This window comes from Microchirus variegatus, assembly GCF_963457635.1.
Source record: "Microchirus variegatus genome assembly, chromosome: 4".
In the NCBI taxonomy this organism is placed as follows: Eukaryota; Metazoa; Chordata; class Actinopteri; order Pleuronectiformes; family Soleidae; genus Microchirus; species Microchirus variegatus.
In genome coordinates, this window is record NC_139805.1 from 6,302,048 (window position 1) to 6,327,978 (window position 25,931).

Here is a 25,931-nt window from a genome sequence, read left to right on the forward strand (position 1 = left end):
TCTCCCCGTGTGTGCGTGGGTTTCCTCCGGGTTCTCCGGCTTCCTCCCACAGTCCAAAAACATGCGATATGGGGATTAGGTGAATTGGTCACTCTAAATTGACCATAGGTGTGAGTGTGTGAGTGAATGGTTGTTTGTCTCTATATGTGGCCCTGTGATGGACTGGCGAACTGTCCCGCCTATCGCCCAATGTCTGCTGAGATAGCCACAGCACCCCCCGCGACCCTCTGGTGGAGGATAAAGCGGTAGATAATGGATGGATGGATGGATATTCTCAATCGTTATGTTTTTCTTAACATTTTTACTGCAATTGATTGTGGCAAACAGAAGACAAACATTTACAAAAAAAAGAAATGATGGCTTCATTGTTTGTAAAGCACTAGGCCCAGTGGCCTAAAAGGCTGTGCTCAGCATAGGTGGATGGCGAGTCAGCTCAAACACATAAACACGTGCAGCTGTAAAATAGTCACCCTGCACTATCGTTACTTTCCCCGTTAGAGTTGTTGTGTCGTGCAGTTGGGACTGAGCCAAGTACTGGGCCTCTTTTATAGACACTCCCACTCAAGGTTGTGATCACACAAAGACATTAGAGAGATATGGCATTTGTTGTGAGAGTTGAAGTAGCAGAAAAGAGCAGACCCTATTATACTGCACATACGTCAGGTTTATCCCCCAGGCAGTGACTGAAGGTGAACATGCAAGCGCTGTATATTCTTCAACATAGGATTTGTATTATGGCTGTCACTTTTATCACGTTTTTGAATGGATACTGGGTGACAGATTACTCCTTTGAAGATACTAGGATATCTGATATTGTTATATTCTTATGGGTACATGTCTCCCTTGTTTGTTACAATGACACCTACTGTTTCATGTCCTGCATTGCTTGATGTACGTAGACTAGTGCCTACACAGAACAAATCGGGTCAGAATTACTAGCGGTGTTGTGGACACTGTCCACTGTCTCTGTCCACCGTTGACATGAGATTGCATGCAGAACAATGAGTGAGTAATGAGCAAGAAAGAGCAAATGATGTGATGCCTGGGAAATGCAAATTCCAAGATATCTGGTTCACCAAAGAAAATTATATTGATTGACTTTGTCCAAGATCCCAAGGAAAATCACTTGTCCAGATGCAGAGAGTGTTGCAAATCAATAAAAGTGGACGAAATGGACGAAAGCAGTTCTTACAAGTTGAGCCTCCCGTCTTACCATTCTGTCCTTTAATTTGAGGGAATTTGTCGTGGAAAGTCCTTGAATTTGATGTCAACCAAGGTGTGGGAACCCTGAATTATACGAATGTAAAATAAACATCAACATTGTTTTGTGTTGTAGCATTTGTTGACTCCATGACCTCTCTTCTTTTGATGCAGAACTTCTTATCTAATGGGCACATTGCAGTGACATACACTGGTCAGGATCATGTCATCTACCTCAGCAATGTCCTTTCTCTCTGGTCATGGGATGGCGCTTGGTCATCCTTCGCTTGTGTAGAAAAACGACAGATTTCAGTATGAGTCAGTATTTGCTCCAGGCAACATTGCATCGGTGTATGGTGGTGTGTAAAAATGATTGCAGCTGATGAGGACTTCCAGTGGGACCTAAGTTTTAGTCCTGTTTAAAAAAAAAAAATTGGGGTCCTTTAGAAGTGTTATGTGTGACATAAAGGAAGTGAATGGAATTTACTGAACTTTCTTACGTTCTTGTTCTGGCATCTCCCTTCAGCATGTCCGTGCTTTTGGATGTAGAATAAATCACGTTTGGTCAGAAGGGTCAATGTGGATGACGTGTCAAAAGACATATTGCTCGCAGGAGTGCAACATGGCTACAGGTCACACAGGCTACACCTAGCAGGCAACTTCTTATAAATGAGTGATTGTTTCATGGCAGGTATGCCTGAGAACACTCAGCATCTCTTAGCTCACCGGCAATACATCACAAGCTTTTCATCGGGTTTCTTCAAGTCTTTCTGATACAGATTTAGTCAAACAGCCTCAAGGAGAACTGCTGTTGTACATCACACCTACAGTATAGCAGTGTCCTACCCCTCCTATAAAGTACACAACCATACAATGACTTAAGATTAAAGTAAATAGAAGAAATAATAACATCACATACAGTAATATTAATGTGTTTTTCCCCCCGTGTTTGTTAGGGGTTTCCTGGCGACATTGGAGTACCGGGCCTGAATGGTCCACCTGGACCAAAGGTAAAACTTTATCTCCTTTTTTTATATCATCCGTAAGTTAATCCATTGGAACTCAAGCATTCATCTGTGTTTCAGGGTTTGCAAGGAGCCAGGGGGCCTCCAGGTCCGCCAGGGCCAAAAGGAATAGAGGTGAGATGATTTCCAAACTCAATTCTACACATCTGCTCGGTCGTTGCCGCCCTACATATAGAAAGTGGAAAATATAGCTCATCCCGCTGAATCGTTCATTATTCTCTGGAAAGATAAACTAACATATCTCATTTAGCATCGAGTCATATCTCAAGACGGTTGCAGCTCACTCCTCCCACTGGAGTCTGGGAATTCTTTTCTCTGCCATATCTCTCGGGGCATGTTCCACTGGGTGAAGTCATGATTCAACACCGGGTGCTAACACAAACACGGTTGAACGTTTTCCATTCCCTAGAGAAAGAGAAGGGATAACACCCTTGGAATATTGTGCTTGTTGGTCAATAAATGTTTAAAATGATGATAACTCCAATTTATGAAAGGGACTGCTGAAGAAGTTATATACCATTTTGATTGGATTATGGCTGTTGTCGGTATTGTAGGTTTGGTTTGAGAAGTTAGGGGAGCACAGTAATACGTAGTATTCTTATGACCTAAGCAGTATCTATCTTTAAAACAAGTTGTGTCTGTCTGTCTGGGACAGGAATATTTTGCTGACCGTTAGTCAGATCGCCCTAAGACTTTGGATATGGGTTGAGCATGGCACGATGGTGTGCATCCTTGATTTTCAAATTTTTTGGAGTAATTTTAATTTTTCGCTGATTTATCACGCTACACCAGACAGACAGCGGCTCATCAGCAGTAGCTGTGCTGTCTGGTGAGGGGAGATGGGAGTGAAGAGGCTGTCCTCACAGTGGGTGAGACATTTTCGCACGGTTCACCGCAGAACATGGTTTTATACTGAACCAATATGCGAGCACATATTTATTTAGCATTAGCATGCTACTATTTTATGGCTAACTTGGCGAACCTGTTTCTAAAGATAAGCTAGCGAGGCTATGATTAGCTTTAGTGTAGCTAGCTGTTTTGTGACTGTCAGCCACGCTGGAATCTTGATGATTTGCAGTGTGCACATACTTCCTACGGGCAGTGCACTAGTTCACTAAAATTACATGTAAGCATTACAGTTAAAGCTCAGCGAGGTAATTTGGCAAGTGAATTACACTGTAAAACTGATTTATTCTGTTTGCAAATGTAATTATGGACCTTTTGTCTGGGTGGAACTTTACCGCACATCACTGGAGCATTACAAAAAAATAAACCATTCTTTAACTCTGCTTTTACTCACAGCACTTGAGCACAGGAAATATTAGTTTGTTTATCCGTCACATTTTGTGATGTTTATCACCAAATGACAATGCAGAGAAGAATCAAGCCATGTTGTAGTAAGATTTACACATGTTATAACTATATTAACATATGCAAATGTTCTTTACTTCGAGTTAAAACAAGTCACTCTGTGTGTATACATGCATGTCAGAGTTGTTAGACTGTCCCGAAATAGTAGTAAAATAAGATTGTTCTCTTCCATCTGCTCTGAGCCTTTGGACCAATGAGACGTTTTACAATCTGGAGTTCTTTCAAAGTCTCTAATCAGGAAACTGTGTTTTTGTTATTTTTGTCATTATCAGAAGTGGAAATGCATTACTTTTCCATAGGGCAGACACTTGATAATCCAGTTCAGGAAGTCACGAGTAGATTTGTGTTCACTTATGGGAGCACAGAGCAGACATTTCTTTACAAATGTGCTGTATCAGACCAGACTATTCAGATTGGTGTGTTTATATAAAGGTTTATATAAAGTTTATATACAACTTTACCCCAATTATTTATGTTCATGTAAACAAAGGTACTGTGTGAGGTAAAATATATAAATTTAAAGGTTGACTCTGTTTAGCAGAATACCTGAATACCTACACACAACAGTCCAAGGAGGGACAAAGTATGAAATAGTAAAACAGGTTGTTGGACACCCAAGAGTCCCCATGTTCATCCCTGTCCACTTTTAGAAACAATTATCAAACATTATCTTGTGGTTTGAAGAGTCCTGAAGTCTTGGAGGTCCCAGTAACAGTGAACTGCTAATGTTTTGGTGTCCAGTGCTACTATTCTTCACAGGTCTTGGTGGTTTAGAGCTGTTATTTAAGAACATTTTTGAGCATGGAATAACTTGACAGATGTTTAATCTGCGACACTTCTATGTGATGATACATTATGTTGAAAAACGTTATGGAGGTGAACTGTGCCGTGTTCCGCAGGGCGATGAAGGACCACTTGGCCCACCTGGCAGCACAGGCCCCACCGTAAGTACTCCCAGATTGACGGACTGTATCAACAGACACATGCACATACTGTACACTTAACGTGTTGCATGTGTTTTGAATCACACAGTTTACCTACGTAGATTATCCACCAGGAAGCAGCTAGATGTGAAAACCCATTGTGTTCTGTACCGTGTGTTTGTTTTGTATACGTGTGTGTGTGTGTGTGTGTGTGTGTGTGTGTGTGTGTGTGTGTGTGTGTGTGTGTGTGTGTGTGCGTGTGCGTGCGCGTGTGTCTTTCACACTTCATCTTTCATCTTCATCTTTGAAGGGGCGACCTGGAAGGAAAGGCTTCATCGGTGAACCTGGTCCTGACGGTTTAGAGGTATGTCTATGCAATTTTCTATATTTTATGGATTATCTTTTTTTGCATGTACCTTGCGCTTAATTTTACAGTTAGACCTTCCTTTGTTGGTGTCTCTCCAATTGAAGATAAGCTACAGATAAAGGCAATAAAAAATATCTCTTCTACATGGACGTAAAGTAAATTGCATAGACTGCACATGCACTGTCCTGTTTCCTCTTCATGTTAATGTCTTGCCGTTCATGTTTAAGACATTGTCTCCCGTTTCTACTTCACGGACACAAACCCGTCGTGTGTCGCTTGTTCTGTCAGTTCATATTATTTAAGTGTATGCTGCTCTTTTCTTTTTGTCTTATTCCAGTCATTCACAACCTGCCTTTTCACTCTGTTTTCCTGTCTCTGTTGCCTTTCCTGCCATATTTGTAAGCACCACAAATGCAGTGTCACGATCATGTTGTCATGTGTAATTAGTGTAAATTATGGTCTTGTTCGCACCAATTAGTGCAGCTGTCTCCATGTTTACCAGTATAGGAAGTTTAGACTTGCTATGTTGTAAACATCCTCTTAATTAGGGGAGAAAAACAGTCTTTGCAGGGCTATCATCATCATACGTATCGGCAAACCACAATGAGGAATGGCACAAAACAATTCAGTTTGCAGTATTTACTATGTGTGTGTGTGTGTGTGTGGGCCAATTTACCAATTTACCCTGTGCACTGGGGTGCAAACACACACAAAAATTGTTTTTATATCTTATATTTTATATCTATGTACACATAGCCCTTTCACATGGGCAGGGCTATGTGCCGATTCCAGTTCCAGAACTCAATTTTGAACCAGTTCGGAACCTAAAAAGTGGGTTCTCAGCTCGTGAACTGTGACATCATCAGTGGGCTTGTCTTATTTCGGGATTTGAAGACAAGTGGAAAGTATAGACGAAAAGCGCCAGTGTTTTGTTTAATTCCGCCTGCGTAGCGAGAAGTAACACGTTAAGTTCTTCTTAAATTTGTGTGAACGTGGGCCGGTTCATCAGAAAGCATCAAGGTTCTGAACCAGAGACTGCGTAGGACATTGAACTCTCCACTGATGCAGGCTGTTGCTGCAGGTGACAAAAAAAATGACATAGAGCAGCGCTCACAGCTGTAAAATTAAGCTCTAGCTCTAACTAAAACATTTGTTTCATTGTGAACGTTTAGATAAGACAAGCATTATTACAATAAACACCAAGAAGTCACCATTGCCTGATTTAGGGTGTATACAACATGGTGGCAGGGAAGCATCACCCGATGCTGATGCTGCTTCCAATTAAATTGGAAATATCCTGAGAGTCTTGCATGAAATGTCGGCTAGGATGCTAATAGATGTGTTTAATTACATGAAACTAACCAGCACACTGTTTGATGTTTTCTTCTTGCAGGGAGAGAAAGGAGACATGGGAAATGTTGGGAAAATTGGACCACAAGTAAGTTTTTTTTCTCTCTTTTTTTGGATAATGACGTGACTAATCTACAACAGGGAGTCTGTTGATTAGATGCTTTTAATTAAATCCCTATGTTGTGGTCTAAACATGGTGCCTCTCCTGAAACCTTTATTAGCCTTGGTGTAATGCACACATTAGTTTCAGATAATGTTGAAGCGTTTCTAAAATTACGCGAATGAACTTCCGAAGTTCCAAAAAAAGCAGCGTCTGACCCAATGTTTATGTCATGAAAAAGTCGGACACTGTCCAATCACCAGACAGTGTTTTCACCATGGAACTGTAAAACTCCACAGTAGAATAGAATGAGCAACAACAACAGATCCCCTGTTTAAGTAACCTTGTTTGATTTGCATATTTGTTCATGGCTTTAAGGCTGCCAAACCTTATTTTGTTATGTCAATTGTTGACATCTGTTGTCCAAGAATCAAACTTTGCATGTCATCGGAGTAGAGTGACTAAAGTAGTAGATGTTAATCCAAGAAAACATTGTGTGTTTGTTCATTAAATGTATCCCATAGTTTGTGTTTAGATTGTTAAATGATTCGATGAAATAATTTCCTGCCAAATCACAGTTTAATATGTCTGTGTCTTTGTACCCAACACGAATGCTGTGGAGAAATGTCAGGAAATGTAAAATTCTTAATTGCACAAAACTGCTTTGTGTATCCAGAGCATGTCCATGATTCCTGGAGGCCCTGTTATGTTAATATTTGCATTCTGTGCATCGTGGAAACAAACAATTGGGCCATGTTGGATTGTGTTTGCTGCAGTGCACATATGAGACGGATAAAGCAGTTACTGGTCCTTTGAAGCCATGTGGCTATGCAGAGGAAACTACTCTCTCTACATATGGAGGCTCTAATGAATGTCATTACATCACTTTGCAGATAAATCCAATGTGCAAGAGCCTGAGAAAGTCTGTTGTTGACTGGTAAAGGTTAAGGTTGATGTGAGGAGGCCTACATTTGCTTGTCACCAGAGGCCTCTCATAAACGCTATGAAGTGAGATTTTACTGGAGGGATTTTTTTTTTTTATTGTGTAATGTATTTCAGCCAATTAAGAGAAGCTGCTGGGTTCTATTTTTATGTCACTACCCAGCTCACAGCCAATAAAACATGCATCAGTCCTCCAATTTTCCAAAGGTAGCCACAGATGTTCACATGACAGAGAGATTATATGAAGGAGATCCTTAATGCTCTGGACAATGTGCACGTCGTTCCTGCGTCTTACGTTAATAGTTATGTCCGTACATGTACTTCCAGATCAACTTCACCGTAGTACTCTTAAGAACTCCCCATGTTGGGACCCTGTCACATGGAAACCCTTTTTAAACCCATTTCCCTCTGTTAAATGATAATAGTGCACCACAATGTCCCACTCCATCTCCTAATTAAGGGATTTGAGGTCATTTAAGAGCTCTTGTTCCCATGCCCACAGGCTGCATCCCCTCACGGTCACTCACATACTATTAATCCGGTGTTCAACTGCTTAGCTTGCCATTGTCCAACCGTATCATGTCTATGAGGTGATGATGTATGACATGACACTTACACAATAATATCAGCCTTTTTTTCTTACACTCAACATTAAACATGAAATATGATAATATTATGAAGGAAAGTTTAGCTCTCAGGAAGACACTCATAATCTGTTAACTACTTAAATATATCAATGTGTAAGTTGGAAATCCAGCAGTGGAATTGGTTCTATAGATGCAACCACAGTGTGACCAAACTGCCCAGAAGTAGAACTGTAATTGGATAATACTGCAATGCAGTTAGGTTTGGATGCTCTGTAACTAACAGTGCCTTGCTTGTAATTTCGATTTCTATTGTCCTCGCTGTGTCATTAATCAAACTAAAGCAAAATCAAGAGTTTGAAAATGCACAGTTACTCTCTTTGGGTGAATGTCTACCCGGCGATGTCACTGCGCTGCTGGTCTAGACTCCAGTAGAGAGACTGGCAAAGGCCCAAACCACAGCTCCGATTCCAGACAACTGATCTGGAAGTGGTTAACTCATTTGGGAAATCTCCTTAGCTTACACAAAGACTCCTTCACTAAATACTGTGTATCTTTCTGGTGCCATTGGTATTTAGTTACCGTGAGCCAAGAAATAAATATACACTAGTCATTTTCAATCATTGCTATTGTGTCCAAGAAATAGGTTTCACAAATTCAATAACCCTCAAAAGTTTGTTGTAGTTTCTTTTTCAGTGAATGATCACTGAATGTTGACTCCAAATGGATTAGGGAAACAGATTTGTAATCAGTAATAGCATCTCAAGAATACTGGCAAACAATGTCATGTGTTTTTTATTTATTTATTTATCTCTCGTTGTTACTTGAGCAGACACTGGTTTTACACTGAACCCAGGAAACATGGAAACAAATATGCTTTTTTTTATGAAAGGTACGGTGAATCTTTTGTTTTATACAAATGGAAACAAAGAAAGAAACACTTTCATGAACTCAGAGTTTTAAAAAAATGGAATTCAGAAGTCAACATACAGGTTTCTCTTAAACCCTTTCTTTTCCTTACGTAAGCATTGCACGACCTCCAGAATTCCAAGTGTCAAAACAGGCTGGAAAATAATCCCGAGATGACTGAAGATCATACTTTGTTTGTCATGTGTTTTTATGCTGAATACTGTTTCTCTCCTCTTCTCCAGGGTCCAGTAGGCCTGATTGGAATAGATGGTGTAATAGGAATTCCCGGTGAAAAGGTAAAGAGTGTGTGTTATCTATCATTACGCTGTCAGTCAGCATCAGCTGCTTGCTTGTTGCAGGCAGACCCCCTGTAATTATGGCTGTGTTAAGCAGCACTGGCTTGAGGCCCAAGTGGGACCAAAAACACATGCTTAGGTAAACATTCAACACTCTCACAGCCACATCAATTACAATATTGTAAAAGCCACATCCCCATCACTTTTCCATACTCCAGGCTCCCATTACCTCCCAGTCTGACAGAAAGTAACAAGCAACATTGCAGCCAACCTGCTTAGGTGAAATGGTTTTTCTAGCAGTCTGGGTTTTGATTATCCAAACTTGATGATGACGATATTCTGTTCAATACAACTGACTGTCAGCCATTAACGGTCCAATGTGGGAGGGTAAGTGGTTTGCGTAGCTTTTATTTGCACTTCAGACCAGGCCCTTGCTTTACGAAGGCTGCTATGTTTCTACAGCAGCCCAAATGGACAAACCAGCCAGAGTGCGTGTGTTTTCCGTTTTGAACCTGAAGCTTATTATGCAAAGGAAGAAGAATATTAAATATTCTTCTTCCTTAGGGTACCAGACAATTTGTGTCTGGTATGTGAAGGTCACCGTAGTTCCCTGACATGCTTGGTACAGGGAGGCATGAGCAGAGAGGAGTCCTCTGTTTGTTGTTATCTCCAGCCTCACCACTAGATGTCACTCATTCTTACACACTTGACCTTTAAAGGTGAAGTAAGTAGTTTATAGTGCCATCTAGAGGAGAGGCTGACATTTACAACAAAGAACTGCTCCTCTGCTCACCCCCTCCCTTCCCTAAACGCTACGGTATCCTCAGCCGGTCAAATGTCGTCCTCGTCGTCTTTCTCCGTGTCATCAGATGAGGTTCGTGAAGCGAGGGAGAGGGTGAGCTCTCCACTTCGTAGCAGACGAAGCGGAGAGAGTGGAGGCGGGACTTCCGCTACAAGTAAAGCGACGCTTTATTTGTTCTCTCGCGTTTGTCCTTACAGGCTCCCGTAGAAACATGGCGTCGTGGCAATGCAGTAGCGGCCCGCGACCATGTTATTTTACATGACTTTTTGAAACACTACAAAAATGAAACAAAAACTATTATACAGCGACTAGACAATGCAGGAGCACATAATATGTATAAAAAAGTGGATTTTGGGTCATATAAACCCATAAATACTACACAGTGTCCCTTTAATGAAGTAAAAAGGTTGAAACAATATATGTATGTCTTGCAGACACCATAGATAAAATATGTCATTTTTATCGTTTGAAATAAATGTATCATCCATCCATCCATCTTCTACCACTTTATCCCCCACATGAAGGTAGCAGGGGGCGCTGGTGCCAAACTACACCCAACCTCTCTGTATGTGGTGGTGTGTTTCTTCCTTAGCTGATATGCACTTTAAACTGCATTAATTAAATTTCAGACATCTAAAAACACCTCCCATTGCCCCTATCACTATCATTCCCTCCCTATAGCTTAAACTCTTTTCCTTTCCATCTAATCCATAATCCCCCTGTTTGTCAGAACATGTTCTTGTAATGGGGAAGCCTTCTGCCTGCCAGACTCTGATTTGCTCTCCACCTTCTCACACAAAACCCTCCTCCTGAATCCGTCTGTCAGCACCAGCCATACCCTGACAGCTCACAAATTCCTTTCACATTGTATTTGTATTTAATTCTGCTGCAGCCACAGCCACTGAATCAGACTTGTGTTTCAATACATTGCCTTAAAACTATCGCACTCACCATTTTGACAGGAGTGCGAGAAGACTTGGAGCGGTACTTGTACAGTCATGAAAGTTACACAATGCAATGGAGGATTAAAGCATCACTGACACGAGGGGGTTAGAGTGGAGACCCAGACAGGTTTACTGCCACCAAGTGGGCTCCTAAAGCATCTGCTTGCTTTAAAATCCACTTAACCAGCTGTTACACTAACCTTCTGCATTTAAGAAGCTCCAGTTTCATGGTTCTTTATTAGAGAACATGTATGTGGAGCTGTGTTAAAGTTTCAGGTCATAGTTTAATGATCCGTTCTCTCATTTTCTTTCCCCCCCTTTATTGTTTTTTTTCTGCAGGGTGACCGTGGACCAGCTGGTCCAACAGGCCCAGTTGGGGAGAGGGGGCCGAGGGTAAGCACAGTCGTTCAGGATGTAAAGCAGAGCTCTGCTTCTTGTCTGAGAGTCAGTCAATCCCAGAGCCAGAGTGTATATATTGACAAAGCGGCAAAGCTATAATAGGCCTACAGGAACTTGGATATGTTGTTCAGTAAACTAACGTCTAAGGATGATGAATATAAAACAGAAACACAAAGTAAGTTTGGCTGTAATTTTATGGCAGATGTTACATATCAACAAAGCTTCATTTCACTCGAGACCTAAAGGGTTCCAGGTGCTTCATTGGTTTAGCTTTTGCAGATGACTTTTTCTTTGTGTGTAAAAATTCTGCCATATAAACTTGTTATTCTCCCCACAATGTTGAAGATGGCAATGAAAAAGAACTTTCACTGACTCAATTAAAGCAATGGGAATGTTGTTGTTTGTTAAACTTACAGTGTGCCATACCACTTATATATATTATATATATATATATATATATATATATATATATATATATATATATATATATAAGTGGTATGACTTCTCTGAGGTTCTCAGTCATTTCTCATGATTTGACATCAAAGCGCTTGAACAGAGAGACTGGCCAGCATCACTCACTCCCACTGTATGGCTCAACATGAAATGCTTCAGAGGCAGAAGATAAAGCTTCATCTTTACAGATTAAACATTTGCATGGAAGTGACTCACTGTGTTTTGCAATAATATTCTCTGACTCCGTGCAGGTAGTTGAAGTTGGGTTTGATTAATGTTTTTTTATTGCATTACAAGAGAAGTTTGTGTTACTTTTTTCAAACTCTCAGACAAACAAAGACATGTTAACTGTATTTCCAGCGTCTGCGGTAGAGCGAGAACGTCCTGAGTTCTCTTTTGTCCTGGGGGCCTTGGATTAACTTCATATCTGTGGCTTTTGGGTTGAGATCTAGTTGACTGGCAGACAGGCTAGAGGGCAAACTGACTGCAAGAGAGGATGACTAATATGGAGGCTGGCTGGTTGAATAGTTTGAATAGTAACTCATTGCTAGTGTGTCTGTGTCTCTCTCACTCTCTGTGTTCTGGTATTCCTTGTGTTGTGGGGACCTAAATCTGGTCCCCATAACACAAATTACTACATTTTAAGGTAAAGACGTGTTTTAAAGTTAGACTGAGGTTAGGGTTAAGTTAAGCTTTGAGTAAGTCTCTAGGGAATTAATATTAGTCAATGCAATGTCTTCTGAAACGATGGCAACCAGTGTGTGTGTGTATGTGTGTGTGTTTTAGGGTTTCGTGTTAGGGTTAGGCACTTAATTGTGATGGTTAGTGTTAAGCCCAATTTATACTTCTGCGTAAAGTGCTCTGCGTCGACGCAGAGCCTGTCTCAGAGCCTCTGCGTCGTCTCCGACTGCACAAAATATTTTTTAAGTGTCCGTCACTCCGTCAAGGGACAACGGAGACGGCAAGAGCTGCGATTGGTCCTCAGGACAGGCCGAGCTAAGCTGCTCTGTGCCGGCTCACAGTGAGCACCGAGCGTCCACACATGCGGAGCTGATCCCCGCCGATAACGCCGCTGCCAAACTATAAATACGTCATAATTTAACACACACAGCACATGTTTAGACTCTAAATGGCCAATTTCTCGCCTCAAATTATCTAAAAACTGCGTTCCGTGACACAGAAAAGTGAGAAACGGCTACTGTTTCAACAACAACAGTCTTTCTCTCTCTTTCTTTCTCGGACGCCATTGCTCACTGTAGCCTGAAGCACAACAATCTTGCGCAGCGACCCCTACTGATCGTGCGGGAAATTGCAGCGCGTGTCCGTCACCACGACGCAGAAGTATGAAGGCTCGAGGCGTCTCCGTGGTGACGCAGACGGATAATGCATTACGCAGTCGGAGAAGTATAATGTGGCCTTTAGGGTTAGAGAATGCATTATGTCTGTGATTAGGTTTGAATTAGTGTCCTCACTAATATAACACATTTGTATGTGTGTGTGTTTCTGACAGAAAGACATAAATAGATTTACTGTTTGTAAGGAGCTATGGTGAAATGAACAACGCACCAGCTCTTGCTATGTGTGAGGAGGAGCAGTTCATACAAAGTTGTGCGTTGCGCTCCTTCGCTCCGCATCACAATGACAGTTTCTGTTTCCATTTAAAAGACGATTTGCAGGAATTAGCGCTTTTCTGGCAACTCTCTTTTTTTTTGCCTTCAAGTATCGTCTTTTGTTTTTGTGGTAATAGTCTTTATTAGAAGTTATAGACAGAAAATGGGTGGTTGACGGTGCTGTAATGAGAACTGTAAGGCCTCATCTGTTCTTTCTTTCACAGAGTCTGGAGAATATTTTAATACAACTTAATATGAAACAGTCTTAATTTACTGCCTTATTTAGTGCACATTCTTGCAGGGCTGCTGTGCTGCTGTCCTTGCTAGCTTTTTTTTAAAATCCCAAAGCAACAGTACACAACAAATTGAATAATTTATTCAGTAGTAACATCTACTCTTAATATGAAAGATTTATTTTTTTGTGGTTTCCGGCCCAAATTTTTATGTTGTTTTTTTTTTTTTTTCTGTTTTGAAAAAAGGGTTATCCAGGAGTGCCAGGAAGTCCGGGAGACATCGGTGTGCAAGGTGCACTTGTAAGTGTCATATCATCTTGATCCCTACGTGGTGTCAATTAGATATTCGGTGCACTGTGATGTCTGAATTTTTTCATCCTGTTCTGTGTTCAGTTTGCTATCTTTTAGTTTTAGGATGAGTCACACACACACACAAACACACAGATTAGTGGTTCTCAGTGGACTGAGAAGCATCTGTGCACTGACTCTTTCTCTTGGAAGATTAACTTGGAAACTCCTTAAACTTGTTAAACACATGCTTGTTTTTTTTGTGAACGTAAAACTTAAGAGACTGATTTTTTTTAATATCAGTTATTCTGTTTGTGCAGACATGTGTAAACAGAATGTCTTCACTTGGGTAGTGATCACACTCTAACTAACCTGGAGTGTGTCTTGTCCTCTGTCTCAGGGTCCACAGGGGCAGAGGGGTACTGCAGGCATTGCCGGGCCAAAGGGCAGGAGGGTAAGAACTCTATTATTATCTATTCTGGCTTCTTTTTGTTATGTGAGACTAGTTTCAACTTCCATGAAAACTTGAACGAGACACGTGGCTGTCTGTTTCACATCACTGCTCCAGTCCCATAAACAAAGAGGCCAGTCGCAGCAAACAAAAAGCATGTGTTTTTCCTAACACTTGGCCCAAATTTATTTATAGGTGCAATTTACAATTGTTTCAAAAAAGCCCCATAAATATTAAGACATACTTGTTATGTTAAAATGGATGAGGTGCAGTGATGCTGGTGAGACACCGTGTGGCTGCGAGGTGAATGACACCTGAAGGTGAAGAGGTGAAGGCAAAGCGGCAGCTTTATATGTAAAACACATTGCATACACATGAGCGACTGTGAGTGTGCTTTACACAAGAACACAATGTGATTCTGAAAACTGTCTTGATTAGACTCATGTCACAAAACTTACAGAAACTATGTCTGAGTGCAAAAAAATGAGAATCTCAGATAAATGACACACAACATGATCACCATCTTCAGTCAGACTTTACCTTTGTTTTCTTACTGAAGATGATCCACGGAAAACACATCAACAGTCAGTGCCCAAGCTGATCATATCCAATCGACATTCATTCATTCATTTATTCATTCATTCATTCATTCATTACTACTTACCCTTTTGAGGGCTGTGGAGGGAGCTCAGAGCCAATCCCAGATATAATTGTGCTAAAGGTGGGGGATGGAGTGTGTCTATTTATTTATATGATTGAATCTAATACATTCAATCAATAACTATTTTACTGATTTTAAGATAGAGACTTGTGGCTCTTCCTAGTGGTTATGCTGCTAGAGAGTGAGTTGATAGGGTGACACACACACACCATCACAGTTAAGGGCCTGATTTACTAAGATCCAGAGTAGAGAGTGCTAAATTGCTTGCGCCTGCTGCTGGTTTGCATTTTGTAGGTGACTTATTTAGATTGCTGCCGCAATTGACTACAGGCGCAGAAGTAGTTAAGACCGCCCTATTTAAATGAGGATTTTCGCTAGTCAAGGGTTGTCAACATGGAGAAAGAGAAAGAGCAAACTCGACTGAAGTGCAAAAATGAAATATTAAGCCACTGAACAGCAAAGGACCTTCTTTTTTATGCCCCTGCAATATGATAGACCAGCTGATGAACTGAGAGTTGCCAGGGAGTGCTCTGCTGTTTCTGTGTAAGATCACACATAGGTCTACTTTCAATAGATGTGTGACATGTCCTCAATACTTATTGTCAATAAGTAAATAAATAAATAAAGCTGATCATCATGTGGCGTGGCTGCTTTTCAGTCCCAGTCCGTTCCTGGTTTCATCTGTGTTCATTGAGTCAGGCTGTTTCCATTACGCGTGCAAACCGCCTTTGATCTATGCAACGGGACAATCGATGTAGATATAAATCTATGTGCTGATTCAGATAGTTACATTAAATAGTGATTGTTGTGATTATTTATTGCATTTAAATGTGCCTGGAACTGTGGAAACCTGCCTGTGAGGTTTTGGTGACGTGTGCGCCGCACTGTCCACCGATCAGCCAAACTGCCACTGCTGCCTGCGCTTCACCGTGTACCGAGAGTAGACCAGGTTGGAGCTGGACCCGTTAAGGAAAAACGGGGAACATATGACCCTTAAAAAACAAAACAAAAAAAAAACAGATAGGTACAACCCCTCCTTGAACCACAAACTGCAGACCAAGGTAAGCCCATACCAGTACAAACACGCATTTCTCCTCTGGATATCTCTATTGAATTTATTCAGATATACCAAATAAGAAATGAATGAACGTAGTTGAACTGGAAAAGCGTAATTTCCTAATGTACAAAAAGTAATTTTGTTTATGGATGTCTCAGAGGATTATGCTTCAGCGGATGTGCAGAAGTATGTGCGTAACCGCAGCCATGTGTGCGCACCGCTGTGCCAGTTAAGACCGGCCTTTCAAACGTGCTAATTATAGACGCAAAAATAAGCACGGCAATCAGTTTCAGGTTTGATAAATCATTTTGCGCGTGCGAATATAAGATATTTACATTTTCTCTTCCCAGCACACGCAAAATTGCCTGTAAACGCCCCACATTGCATATGCATTAAGGCAAGACCGCTAAATGGATTGCGATAGCTAATTTGCCCGTCTGTGAGGATTGCGCCCTGTTAGTAGATCAGCATCGATGCAAATTTGCGTGTGCAATCCAGTTTGCTCGCGTTTTTGCACGCGCAAAAGTGCCTTACCCTTACCCTAAACCAAATTCTAACCCTAAAACCAGTTCTTAACCTTGAAAAAGCCCTTTAAAGTTGTTGGGCCCAGACAAAAAATGTCCTCACAAAGATAGGTTTGTACACACAAACAGTGTGTGTGGACACTGTCTGGTTTCCATGGCTTCAGAGGACATGACCTTTTTGTCCCCATAATGTGAGTATGTAAACAGGTCCCTGCAACATGAGTAATACCTGGATCATCAAGTACACACCTCAGCAGTTTTGCTAAAATAGCCTTTAAATCTTTAAACGGAGTTCAGAGATGGTGAGAAATGAACAAAGAAGAAAAATCTGTCTGCCTGGAAACGTAAAGAGTGACTTCTGAGTCTGAGTAAAGGCCAGAGGTTTATGGAGACGAGGAGCCGATTTGGTTATCAAAGGTGGAGATATGAATGACAAGCAAAAAGAAAAAAATGGAAGAGTCTGAGGTTGTATTTACAGATCTTTATCAATCACCCTCCACATGGAGTGGTGCTACATTGCTGGGAAACTGCTGGAATGCCTTTTGGGAGTGGTAGGCTGTGGCTGTGACTGCATCAGGTTGGAAACCCCCTGAAGCAGGCAGAGGATCCTGAGTTATTACTGCGTTGTTTATCTTATATTCCAGTGTTTACTATATACGTGGTACGTCACATTGTGTATGTTTTTCAGCCCATAAACGTATAAGTGTAGTGGTGGTTTGTTGTGAGGTGACGTTCAAATGTGTGTCTCGATGTGTTTTTCACACACAGGGGCCCCTGGGTCCAGATGGCCCACTCGGAGAACCAGGCCCAGAGGGCAGCAAGGTAAACGTGGAGGTCACCATGTGGGAAACCATGTGTCTGCTTGTGGTGGATTCACAAATTTTCAAACAAATGTCTTGTCCTTTTTTTATTAGTCATGGTATTTGTGCTGGAACTGTCTCCTAGACTTAGGAATACTGCTTTTATTTATTTTCACAGTTAATGACTTGTTTGTTTCCTTGCTTCCTGTGACCAAGGGAAAGAATCAAAATGCCTTTCCTTTTGTTTTCTTCTTCACAGGGTGAAGGAGGTGACATTGGACTAAAAGGAGAACCAGCATTTATTGTAAGTTCTTTGAGAAAATCGTCTTTCAACTTTTTACTGGCTTTTGTAAAACACAGTGGAGCCTTATTTACTCCAACAAACATTCAAGTCCATTGTAGATGTTTTTGACCATTGCATTGTCATGATGCTGTGAATGTTTTTATGTCTAACACATTTCTGGGTGAATGCTTCAGGCTCTGAACACATGAGAAGGATTTTTTTATACTATGTACCCTTATTCATGCAATGATGGTCATAAAACATCATCCTGCAGCATCTTGATTTACAAGCGCATCCTTTTCGTGCTCAAACACCTCATGGAAAATACATTACCACATGTAATTTTGAACATTAGCACTGCATCCAGTATACAACATAAACCCCTGTTAAAAAGTGAGAGGCCTTTCATCAGCTTTTTATTTGAGTGAGCCTTTGTCTTCTCGCCTCTGTATCAGGTTATGCCCACATTTAATGACTGTACGTCTGCCAGCTTATTGTGAGGAACCTGAGCTTTATCTACTGAGGAGAAACAAGATGAAAGTGAATGAATGAATGAATCGTTTATTTTGGGCATGACAAGTAACAAACATCTGCACACATCAGCATTTAAATTCATACACATGACCGAAAGGGACAGCGGGAGAAGCAAAGCTTATCTAGTCCCGCCCCCATTACACAGAAAATGTAATTTTGAATACAAAATAAAGTAAACTTTGTATTCAACTAATCAAACTGAATGAAACTGGACAGCTTGTTTTTAAAGTTTCACATTATTACAAGCATGGCCATTAGGGTGCATCAAATTTGAATGGGAATTTTAATTCCAAAATATCAATTTGGCTGGAATTTCATTTTGTTCCAATGGACATTAAAATGACTTTTGCACAGTTTTGAGGAATTTAATTGAGATTTAGGGGTGCCACCTACAACACATGAACTTTTGTGAATTTTTCGAAAAAAAGAGCAATTTTTAGTTGAATTGCCAAGAGGTTGACCTGGAAATGTTGAGTACAGTGAACTATACAGTAACATGTCCTATAGGGTTATCAAAGTAAAAGTTGTTTGTTTGCCCTTTGGGCAACTTGGGCATTTCTCAGAATTACTTTTTCAAGATTCTCCATTCATTTGTCAATGTCAATGGGACACGTTCACGTGGCCTTACCCTGAGTGTTGTGCAGCAGTGATGGATGTCGGACACTCATATAAAGTTTAATTGACTTTATTGTTAAACACAAGGGGCTGATACTGACACACTTAAAAGAACAAACCCTCTCTAGTGGCTAACTCATTGGCAACTAACAGGGCCTAATGGTAAGAGCTGACACTAACTGAACTTCAAACTTAAACGCTCAGTCTGTGCCTTCCTGGCCACCGCGCCGGTGATGATTCTATCCTGACCGCTAGTCTGGCAGGGACCAGTTGGTGAGGGCAGCATCTTAGGAGAGCTGGATGCTGGGGTGGGTTGTGTTGTGAAGTGCCTGAGAATGAAAAGGATACAAGCTCAAGGATAGTGTTTAACATCATATCTTCCATCCATCCATTATCTACCGCTTTTTCCTCCACCGGAGGGTCACGGGGGGTGCTGTGCCTATCTCAGCAGACATTGGGCGATAGGCGGGGTACACCCTGGACAGTTCGCCAGTCCATCACAGGGCCACATATAGAGACAAACAACCATTCACTCACACACTCACACCTACGGTCAATTTAGAGTGACCAATTCACCTAATCCCCATATCGCATGTTTTTGGACTGTGGGAGGAAGTTGTTCCGAAGTTGTTCCAAACGGGGCTCGAACCAAGGAACCCGGGTCTTCTTGCTGCAAAGGCAAGAGTGCTAACCACTACACCAACCGTGGGCCCACATCATATCTTAGCATACTTAATATCACTCAATTACGATAAACCATGCTTGTATAAGCCGCAAATTTTAGTCTAACTTCATCATAACTTACCCTACAATCACTACCAGACTAGGCCACACTGTGCTCGCAAATATATTTATATTTAAAATGTTAATTTACTGTTACGACTACAATACTACTCTCAATAAACATGAGACATCAATACTCTGAATATGACATTGTCCACTCTAGAATACTGTTATTCAGCTTATGTAATAATACATACCCAACACAAAAACAGAAAGATCACCTCAGTTTTCTTGAGCTGCAGTCTTGTTTACCTCAGATCTCCATGGCAACCATTGAGCACTGTTTACCACTTCATCCAACAAAAACAGCTGTGTGGTAGCAGCCCTAAATCATCATGTATTGGATATTTTGCATGTGTTGATTCTACATATATTGGAACACTTTTAGCACCCGGCCATATCAAAATTCAAGAATTGTGTTTTTCGATGCACCCTAACGGCCATGTGTGGTAGTGTTTGTGTTTCATTTGTTTGTGTCTAATTTGAGTGCCACATTTGGCAATAAACTACATCTGATGTGCATCATAATTGATGTACCCTGTTGACCCATGACACTAATATAACACAAAATAAAGTGTAAAAATATAATAAAAGCAACAAAAACGACAAGACAATATCACACAAAAGCACAGAGAAGATAGAAATATATAAGAATGAGAATAAGTCCATACAAAATGGTTTTGAGACTTGATTTCAAGGATTCCACTGAATCTACGAGTCTCATCTCCTCAAGTCGGTCATTCCAAAGTAAAAGTAAAAGTCTCCTCAAGATTCGATTCTAAAATTACTCCATTCGAGGATCTAAGGACTCCATACAAGGTTTAAAGCAGGGGTCTCAAATGACCTGGGTGCCACTTAGAGTCTACTGTGGTCAGGAGAAAGGGAACTTGGCCACTTCAAGTCCCCGTCAAGGGACCCTGTCTCTGTTGTTCATTGTTAATTGGACACTCTAAATTGACTAAAGCCAGAGAGGGGGCACACATCCTGTGTAGCAGCTCCTTGTTCTGGTCACAAGCACTGGATAAATGGGAGGGTTGTGTTAAAAAGAGCATCCGGATCCTGGATTTTAAGGTGATATTAGGTGGTGGGCCATTGAGATAGATTGGGGGGGGGGGGCACATGTGGCCCGTGGGCTGCAAGTTTGACAGGATTGGGGTGATAACAATCCATAGAATAGGCAGCATGTTAATTATAAGAATGGCAAACACATGTTGACATTAGAGCTTTAACAAATGTGTTGTATTGAATCATTGAAGGCTTCCTGACCACATTTACTGTATATCATCAGTTGCATTACATACTAATCTGTGGTAAATTCTCAGAAACTTTGAGCAGGAGTCAATTGATTTGAATTAATTTGTATCGTGAAGTTGTTGCTTCATCTTAAAATAACTCCAGACTCTCTTAATTATTGTAAAACCCAGAATAAACACTGACATGCAATCAGTGTGCTTGATTGAAGCTACATATCGGGACTCATCATTTGAATTCTGTTTTTGAAGGGAAAGACAGGCAGTCCAGGAGAAAGAGGTCCACCTGGAAAGCCTGTAAGTAATGTCTCACTTGTTGTTGTTTTTTTTTTTTTTTCTTTATTCACTCGACTCACTTTAACAAGAAACATCTTTAAGGCTACAGACAGCACAGGCTTGTAAAACGTCCCCACATCCTCTTATTACCTGTAATAATATATAATTATCACTTAAGAGTTTGTTTTCCCACAAAGGCACACAAGAGGAAGTTGTCATATATATAAAAGATAAACACTGACTTTATCCCTACACGTGTATCCCCTTGATGCATCTGCTGCTTATTTGGAGGCTTTACTTTAGCAAGCGGCATCAAAATCACTGTTATGATTTACGGGGTTAGGGTTATTAATAGGGTTATTATTTTCATAATCGATTAATCTGTCAATTACATGTTCTATTAATCGAGTACTTGTCTGTTCTGTAAAATGTCAAAACATGTGGATCAGTGCTTCACACACTTGGACATTATGATGTTCACCAATGTCATGTTTTCAGTGATTTCTTTGTTATATGGAGCGAAGAAACCAGAAAATATTCACATTTAAGAAGTTGAAAGATCAGAAAGCTTGTTTTAATTATTGGAAAAAAAACTCAAAACCAATTAATCTATTATCAAAGTAGTTGATAATGGATTAAAACTAAAAAAAAAAACACACCAACATCACTGACACTAGACTCAATTTCCTACTTCTGTACTTTAGGTATTATTCTTTTGCTATAGTGCTTTAAATTGAGCAAAAATGATTGGTGAAGTTGCAGCTGAATATCTTAACTTTAAGTGGAGAACGTATGCAAATAGGTAATGTAAATAAAGATTATTAGTTCATTATGGCCTACTATAGCATAATTGTGGTTAGATCCTGATACAAGTATAAAAGACTTATTCTGAGTTATGAAAAATGAAAATTGATTTACATGCTGGACCTTTTTTGTGTTTTTTAAAAACACTTTTCAAACTCTGATGTCTGAGCCAGACACCTGTTAAATAAAGAAAGAAAGAAATAGTCTTACAATATAATAATAACACGTCATAGTAATGTCCACAGCAGCAGCACATTGCTTTTTTTTTGAGTGCTCTCTGGTGGACATATGATGTAAAGGCAAAATCATTCCAATCATGATCTCAAACATATCTGAGGCATTTCTTTACTGTATTGTCTTGGTCTTGTCTAATCCTCGCCAATATCAGTAAACGTATCACGCCAATAAAAGGCTGGCTGGGCTATTTTTTGTCAGATTCCAACTTGGATTTGACTTCTACAACCCCTGAGGATGAATTATGTTGTATTTTTTTCAAAGGTAACTAACAGTGACACAGTGTCTTGTTTAAGTACCATGGAATACACACACACACACACGTACAGTATATGTGCTGCCAAAATGGCCCTCCGATCGCCAACTCCTTGTATTTTTTTCCAGTTTCTTCAGACGTAAGGTTTGACGTCCTGTTAAAGGATGTACTAACTGATGTTCCACAGATGTTGAAAACATGCAAACAGCAAATCAAGAACAGATTCTAAAAGGCTGCTTCATGTGGGCTGTCTAATCGTCAAAGTGATGATTGTTACTGTATATTCACAGTTGGTCTAAAACAGTGGAGTCCGTTTGATCCGTTTATGGCCGAACTTGGCACGGATGAGCCTAAGTGGAAGAAAAGCTCCAACACCTGCGTGTTGAAGTGGTGTTAGACTCTCCCTCAGTTGTTTGGCCTGTTTCTTTTTCTCTCTTTTTCTCCGACAAATGAGCTGCTTTCTACTTTCTGTCATCGCGCACATGTGGCAGTTCAAGGTTGTTTGTAATTACTCTTTGCAGACACAGAAATACACACATGCAGGCATGTGCCCTCGCCCCTGATGAGTATAGCCATCTGCATTTGCATTCACACATGCACTAGTTTTGACCTCCTGTCTTTCTGCACACACACTTAAGTCTATTGCAGGAACTTTTCAAATGTCATTCAGTGTGTTTGTGTGTGTTTTGTGAGCCATTATATATTAACTGTATCTTTGATCTGCCGTCACTGCTTAATGTTAAAAGAAAAATCAACTCCCCTTTCCTCAGAGTCTCCCTCACTATCATCTATCACCATCAAATACAGTATATTAAACCTGTGGCTGCTGAGTGCAGCAGCAGCAGCAGCATGTTTGCCGTCCTCCTCTGGAATCATAGTGCCATCTTGTGTTTCATAAAAATCTCCATCCAAATCTTGTATTTCAGGAAAGCTTTGAACACTCATTTTGATTAATATTTCAACCAACATTTTTTAAGTTTCATTGCATTCAACTAATTTTCAAATGGGAATTTTAAAAGAATGCAAGTAGCCAGTTGCAAAAGCTGCAGATTCATTCTTATTCTATATAAATGTAACATAACATGTCGGAAACAATGAGGGCTGCAAGTATTATTCAGTTATTAACAGATTACTGAATTATAATAATTAATCCGTTTGAGTTTTTTTCAGGAATTAAAACAGGCCTTCTGATTTTCCAGCTTCTACTTTTTTACTTATTAATTGGTTTTGAGTGTTTTTTCCAATAATTAAAACAAGATTTCTGATCTTTCAACTTCTTAAATGGGAATATTTTCTGGTTTCTTTGCTCCATATAACACAGAAATCATTGTAAATCATCTTTTTCAGGTTTAAGAAGCACCAATCAACATTTTTTTTTTACATTAACAGTTAATTTATCGATAAAATACTCATCAAACATATCATTAGTTAGCCTGGGAGGCAAGTTTTCATCCTGGTATTAAAATATAGAGTAGTCAGTGTTTTAATGGTGTCCTGTGGTAATGTTCTACCATTAGTTTTAGATCTAGTACATTTTGAAAAGGTATATTTTCCACTAAATTGTTTAGCCCTTGTACACAGACGTTAGATTCTTTAATTGGCAACAGTTTTACTTGTTTGTTTTTGAGTCAAACACACTCATATTCATCGTAGCGTGGCATCATATTGCACTAGGTATCACTTACACTGCTGTTTAAAAGCGGGGGTGTCTCGTATAAACTTGGCAACAGAACCCGAACGACAACAAAAAGATCCGATATCACAGCCAATCACTTTTTTTTTATTGCATCAAAGAGCTGTGTTATACTTGTACACAACAGGCAACACTGATAGGCCAGTCACTCGTCATGTTTGTGGTTATGTTGATAAGAAAATTACAGATTTTTTCTCAACCTTGTTTATTGTGATCATAACAACAAATGACTGGAGCGGCGCCGAGCTTCATGCTTGTGTTTGTTTTCTAGGGAAAGCCAGGTATTCCAGGCAGCGGTGGGGAGATTGGACCACAGGGTGAACCAGTAAGTTTGATGTCATCCTGACATGGTTATTACAGACCACACGCTGTGGAATCCACAACACCAGCGGTCAGAATCTTATCTTTCAAAGGTTTCACGAGGAGGGAATGAAGTTGTTTATCATCACCATGTAGTTGCGTTGTTTTTTTTTTTTGTTTTTTTTGGGGGGGGGGGGGATAAAAGTCACTCTGCTTTCCTCACACCTCAAAACTCCACACATTCTTGGATAAGTCGGCAAGTTCCTGATTTTCCTGGAAATCCACCAAACCTTCAGGGACATCAAGAATGTCAAACAATCAGATACAAATATTTATTAGGCTGAGATATTCCAATGACGCCAGAGGCATGCCTTATGTTATGGGTCTCATCTTGCTTTTGGCCGATCTTCAGATTTCCTCCAGGCGTTCTCCACTCTCGTATTTCCTTTTCAACAGATTTACACCTTGAACTGTGTGTGTGTGTTTGTTTTGCCATTATTTGAAAAGCTTGTGTATTATGTCTCTTCTAGGCCTTTGTTCCCTGATTTAGTGTACACACAAAATGAGATTACTGTATCAATAAACCACTTTTTTTTCCTCAAGGTATCTTGTCATTTCTTTTTTTTTCCAGGGACCTAAAGGACCTCCTGGGGAAGCTGGACCAGATGGAGAGCAAGGGCACGAGGTACTTATTACCTAGTTATAAATAGTTTATATATATTTACATATATAAATAGGTTTATAACTATATTGATTCAGTGTTATTATAACGGCACAAATCACACATATATTATGTCTCTTTTTTGTAGGGTGTGCCTGGTACAGAGGGGGAACCAGGTCCCATTGGAGAGCCAGGTTTAAAGGTCAGTAAAGTGAAAACATGGTCATATACGGCATAGTAAATATTTATTTCTAGTCAAATTTAAAGTTTATCATAACAACTATAATAGTGAGATAAATAAGTGATTCATGCTTTTATCAATGCACTTTACTCAGGACCAGAAGCATTTTTGTAAAAATATTTTCAAAAGTGCTATCACATAAAAATGATGGTTATTATCTGATAACATTACAGTTTAAAAAATATCCAGGTAATAGTATCACACATTCACATTAAATATTTGTGAGTCAGGAAATGGCTTAAGTCAGACATCCCATCTATAAAGGACCGGTGTGATATAATCTACAAAACACTGTATTTATAGTTTTGTTCTTCGGTTTTACAATCTCCCTCAAGGATTGAACACTCCAATGTTCTTAATTTGTTTGTGAAAATATGATTTTAGTAACTAGCATTGGTGATTGGACATTAGAAGAAAAATAAAGGATTTTTGTCCCACACACATTTTTCCATTGATTTTCCATTGAAGTTCTTGTAATCCCCAGGTCACTACTATGGAAATAAGACATATCGTTAATTTCCTTTCACAAATGATATGTGTTACCCCCTAAGTGCAACCATGTCATATTTTCCGCAATCACCTCTCGCAACCCTGCATCGAATTTCTCCTCAACATAACTGTGACCTTGAGTGAATCAACAGCTCAAGTCTAACACTGTCTCCACAAGTATCAGTGGTTAGTGTAAGTAGTGTAATTGTGTTTGACCTCCTGA

At 40.1% G+C, this 25,931-nt stretch overlaps 1 protein-coding gene across 1 annotated transcript in view; it reads left to right on the top strand.

Annotated features, from left to right (window-relative positions):
• The window catches only part of col24a1 (collagen type XXIV alpha 1 chain), a 95,407-nt gene that overhangs the window by 47,534 nt on the left and 21,942 nt on the right, over nt 1-25,931 (top strand). The window contains exons 20-34 of the mRNA XM_083888137.1: nt 2,157-2,210; nt 2,286-2,339; nt 4,496-4,540; nt 4,830-4,883; nt 6,280-6,324; nt 9,014-9,067; nt 11,153-11,206; nt 13,755-13,808; nt 14,197-14,250; nt 17,258-17,311; nt 17,549-17,593; nt 21,007-21,051; nt 24,289-24,342; nt 24,949-25,002; nt 25,127-25,180. Of these exons, the coding sequence (XP_083744263.1) occupies nt 2,157-2,210; nt 2,286-2,339; nt 4,496-4,540; nt 4,830-4,883; nt 6,280-6,324; nt 9,014-9,067; nt 11,153-11,206; nt 13,755-13,808; nt 14,197-14,250; nt 17,258-17,311; nt 17,549-17,593; nt 21,007-21,051; nt 24,289-24,342; nt 24,949-25,002; nt 25,127-25,180 (774 nt within the window). The remainder of the gene's footprint in view (nt 1-2,156; nt 2,211-2,285; nt 2,340-4,495; nt 4,541-4,829; nt 4,884-6,279; nt 6,325-9,013; nt 9,068-11,152; nt 11,207-13,754; nt 13,809-14,196; nt 14,251-17,257; nt 17,312-17,548; nt 17,594-21,006; nt 21,052-24,288; nt 24,343-24,948; nt 25,003-25,126; nt 25,181-25,931) is intronic.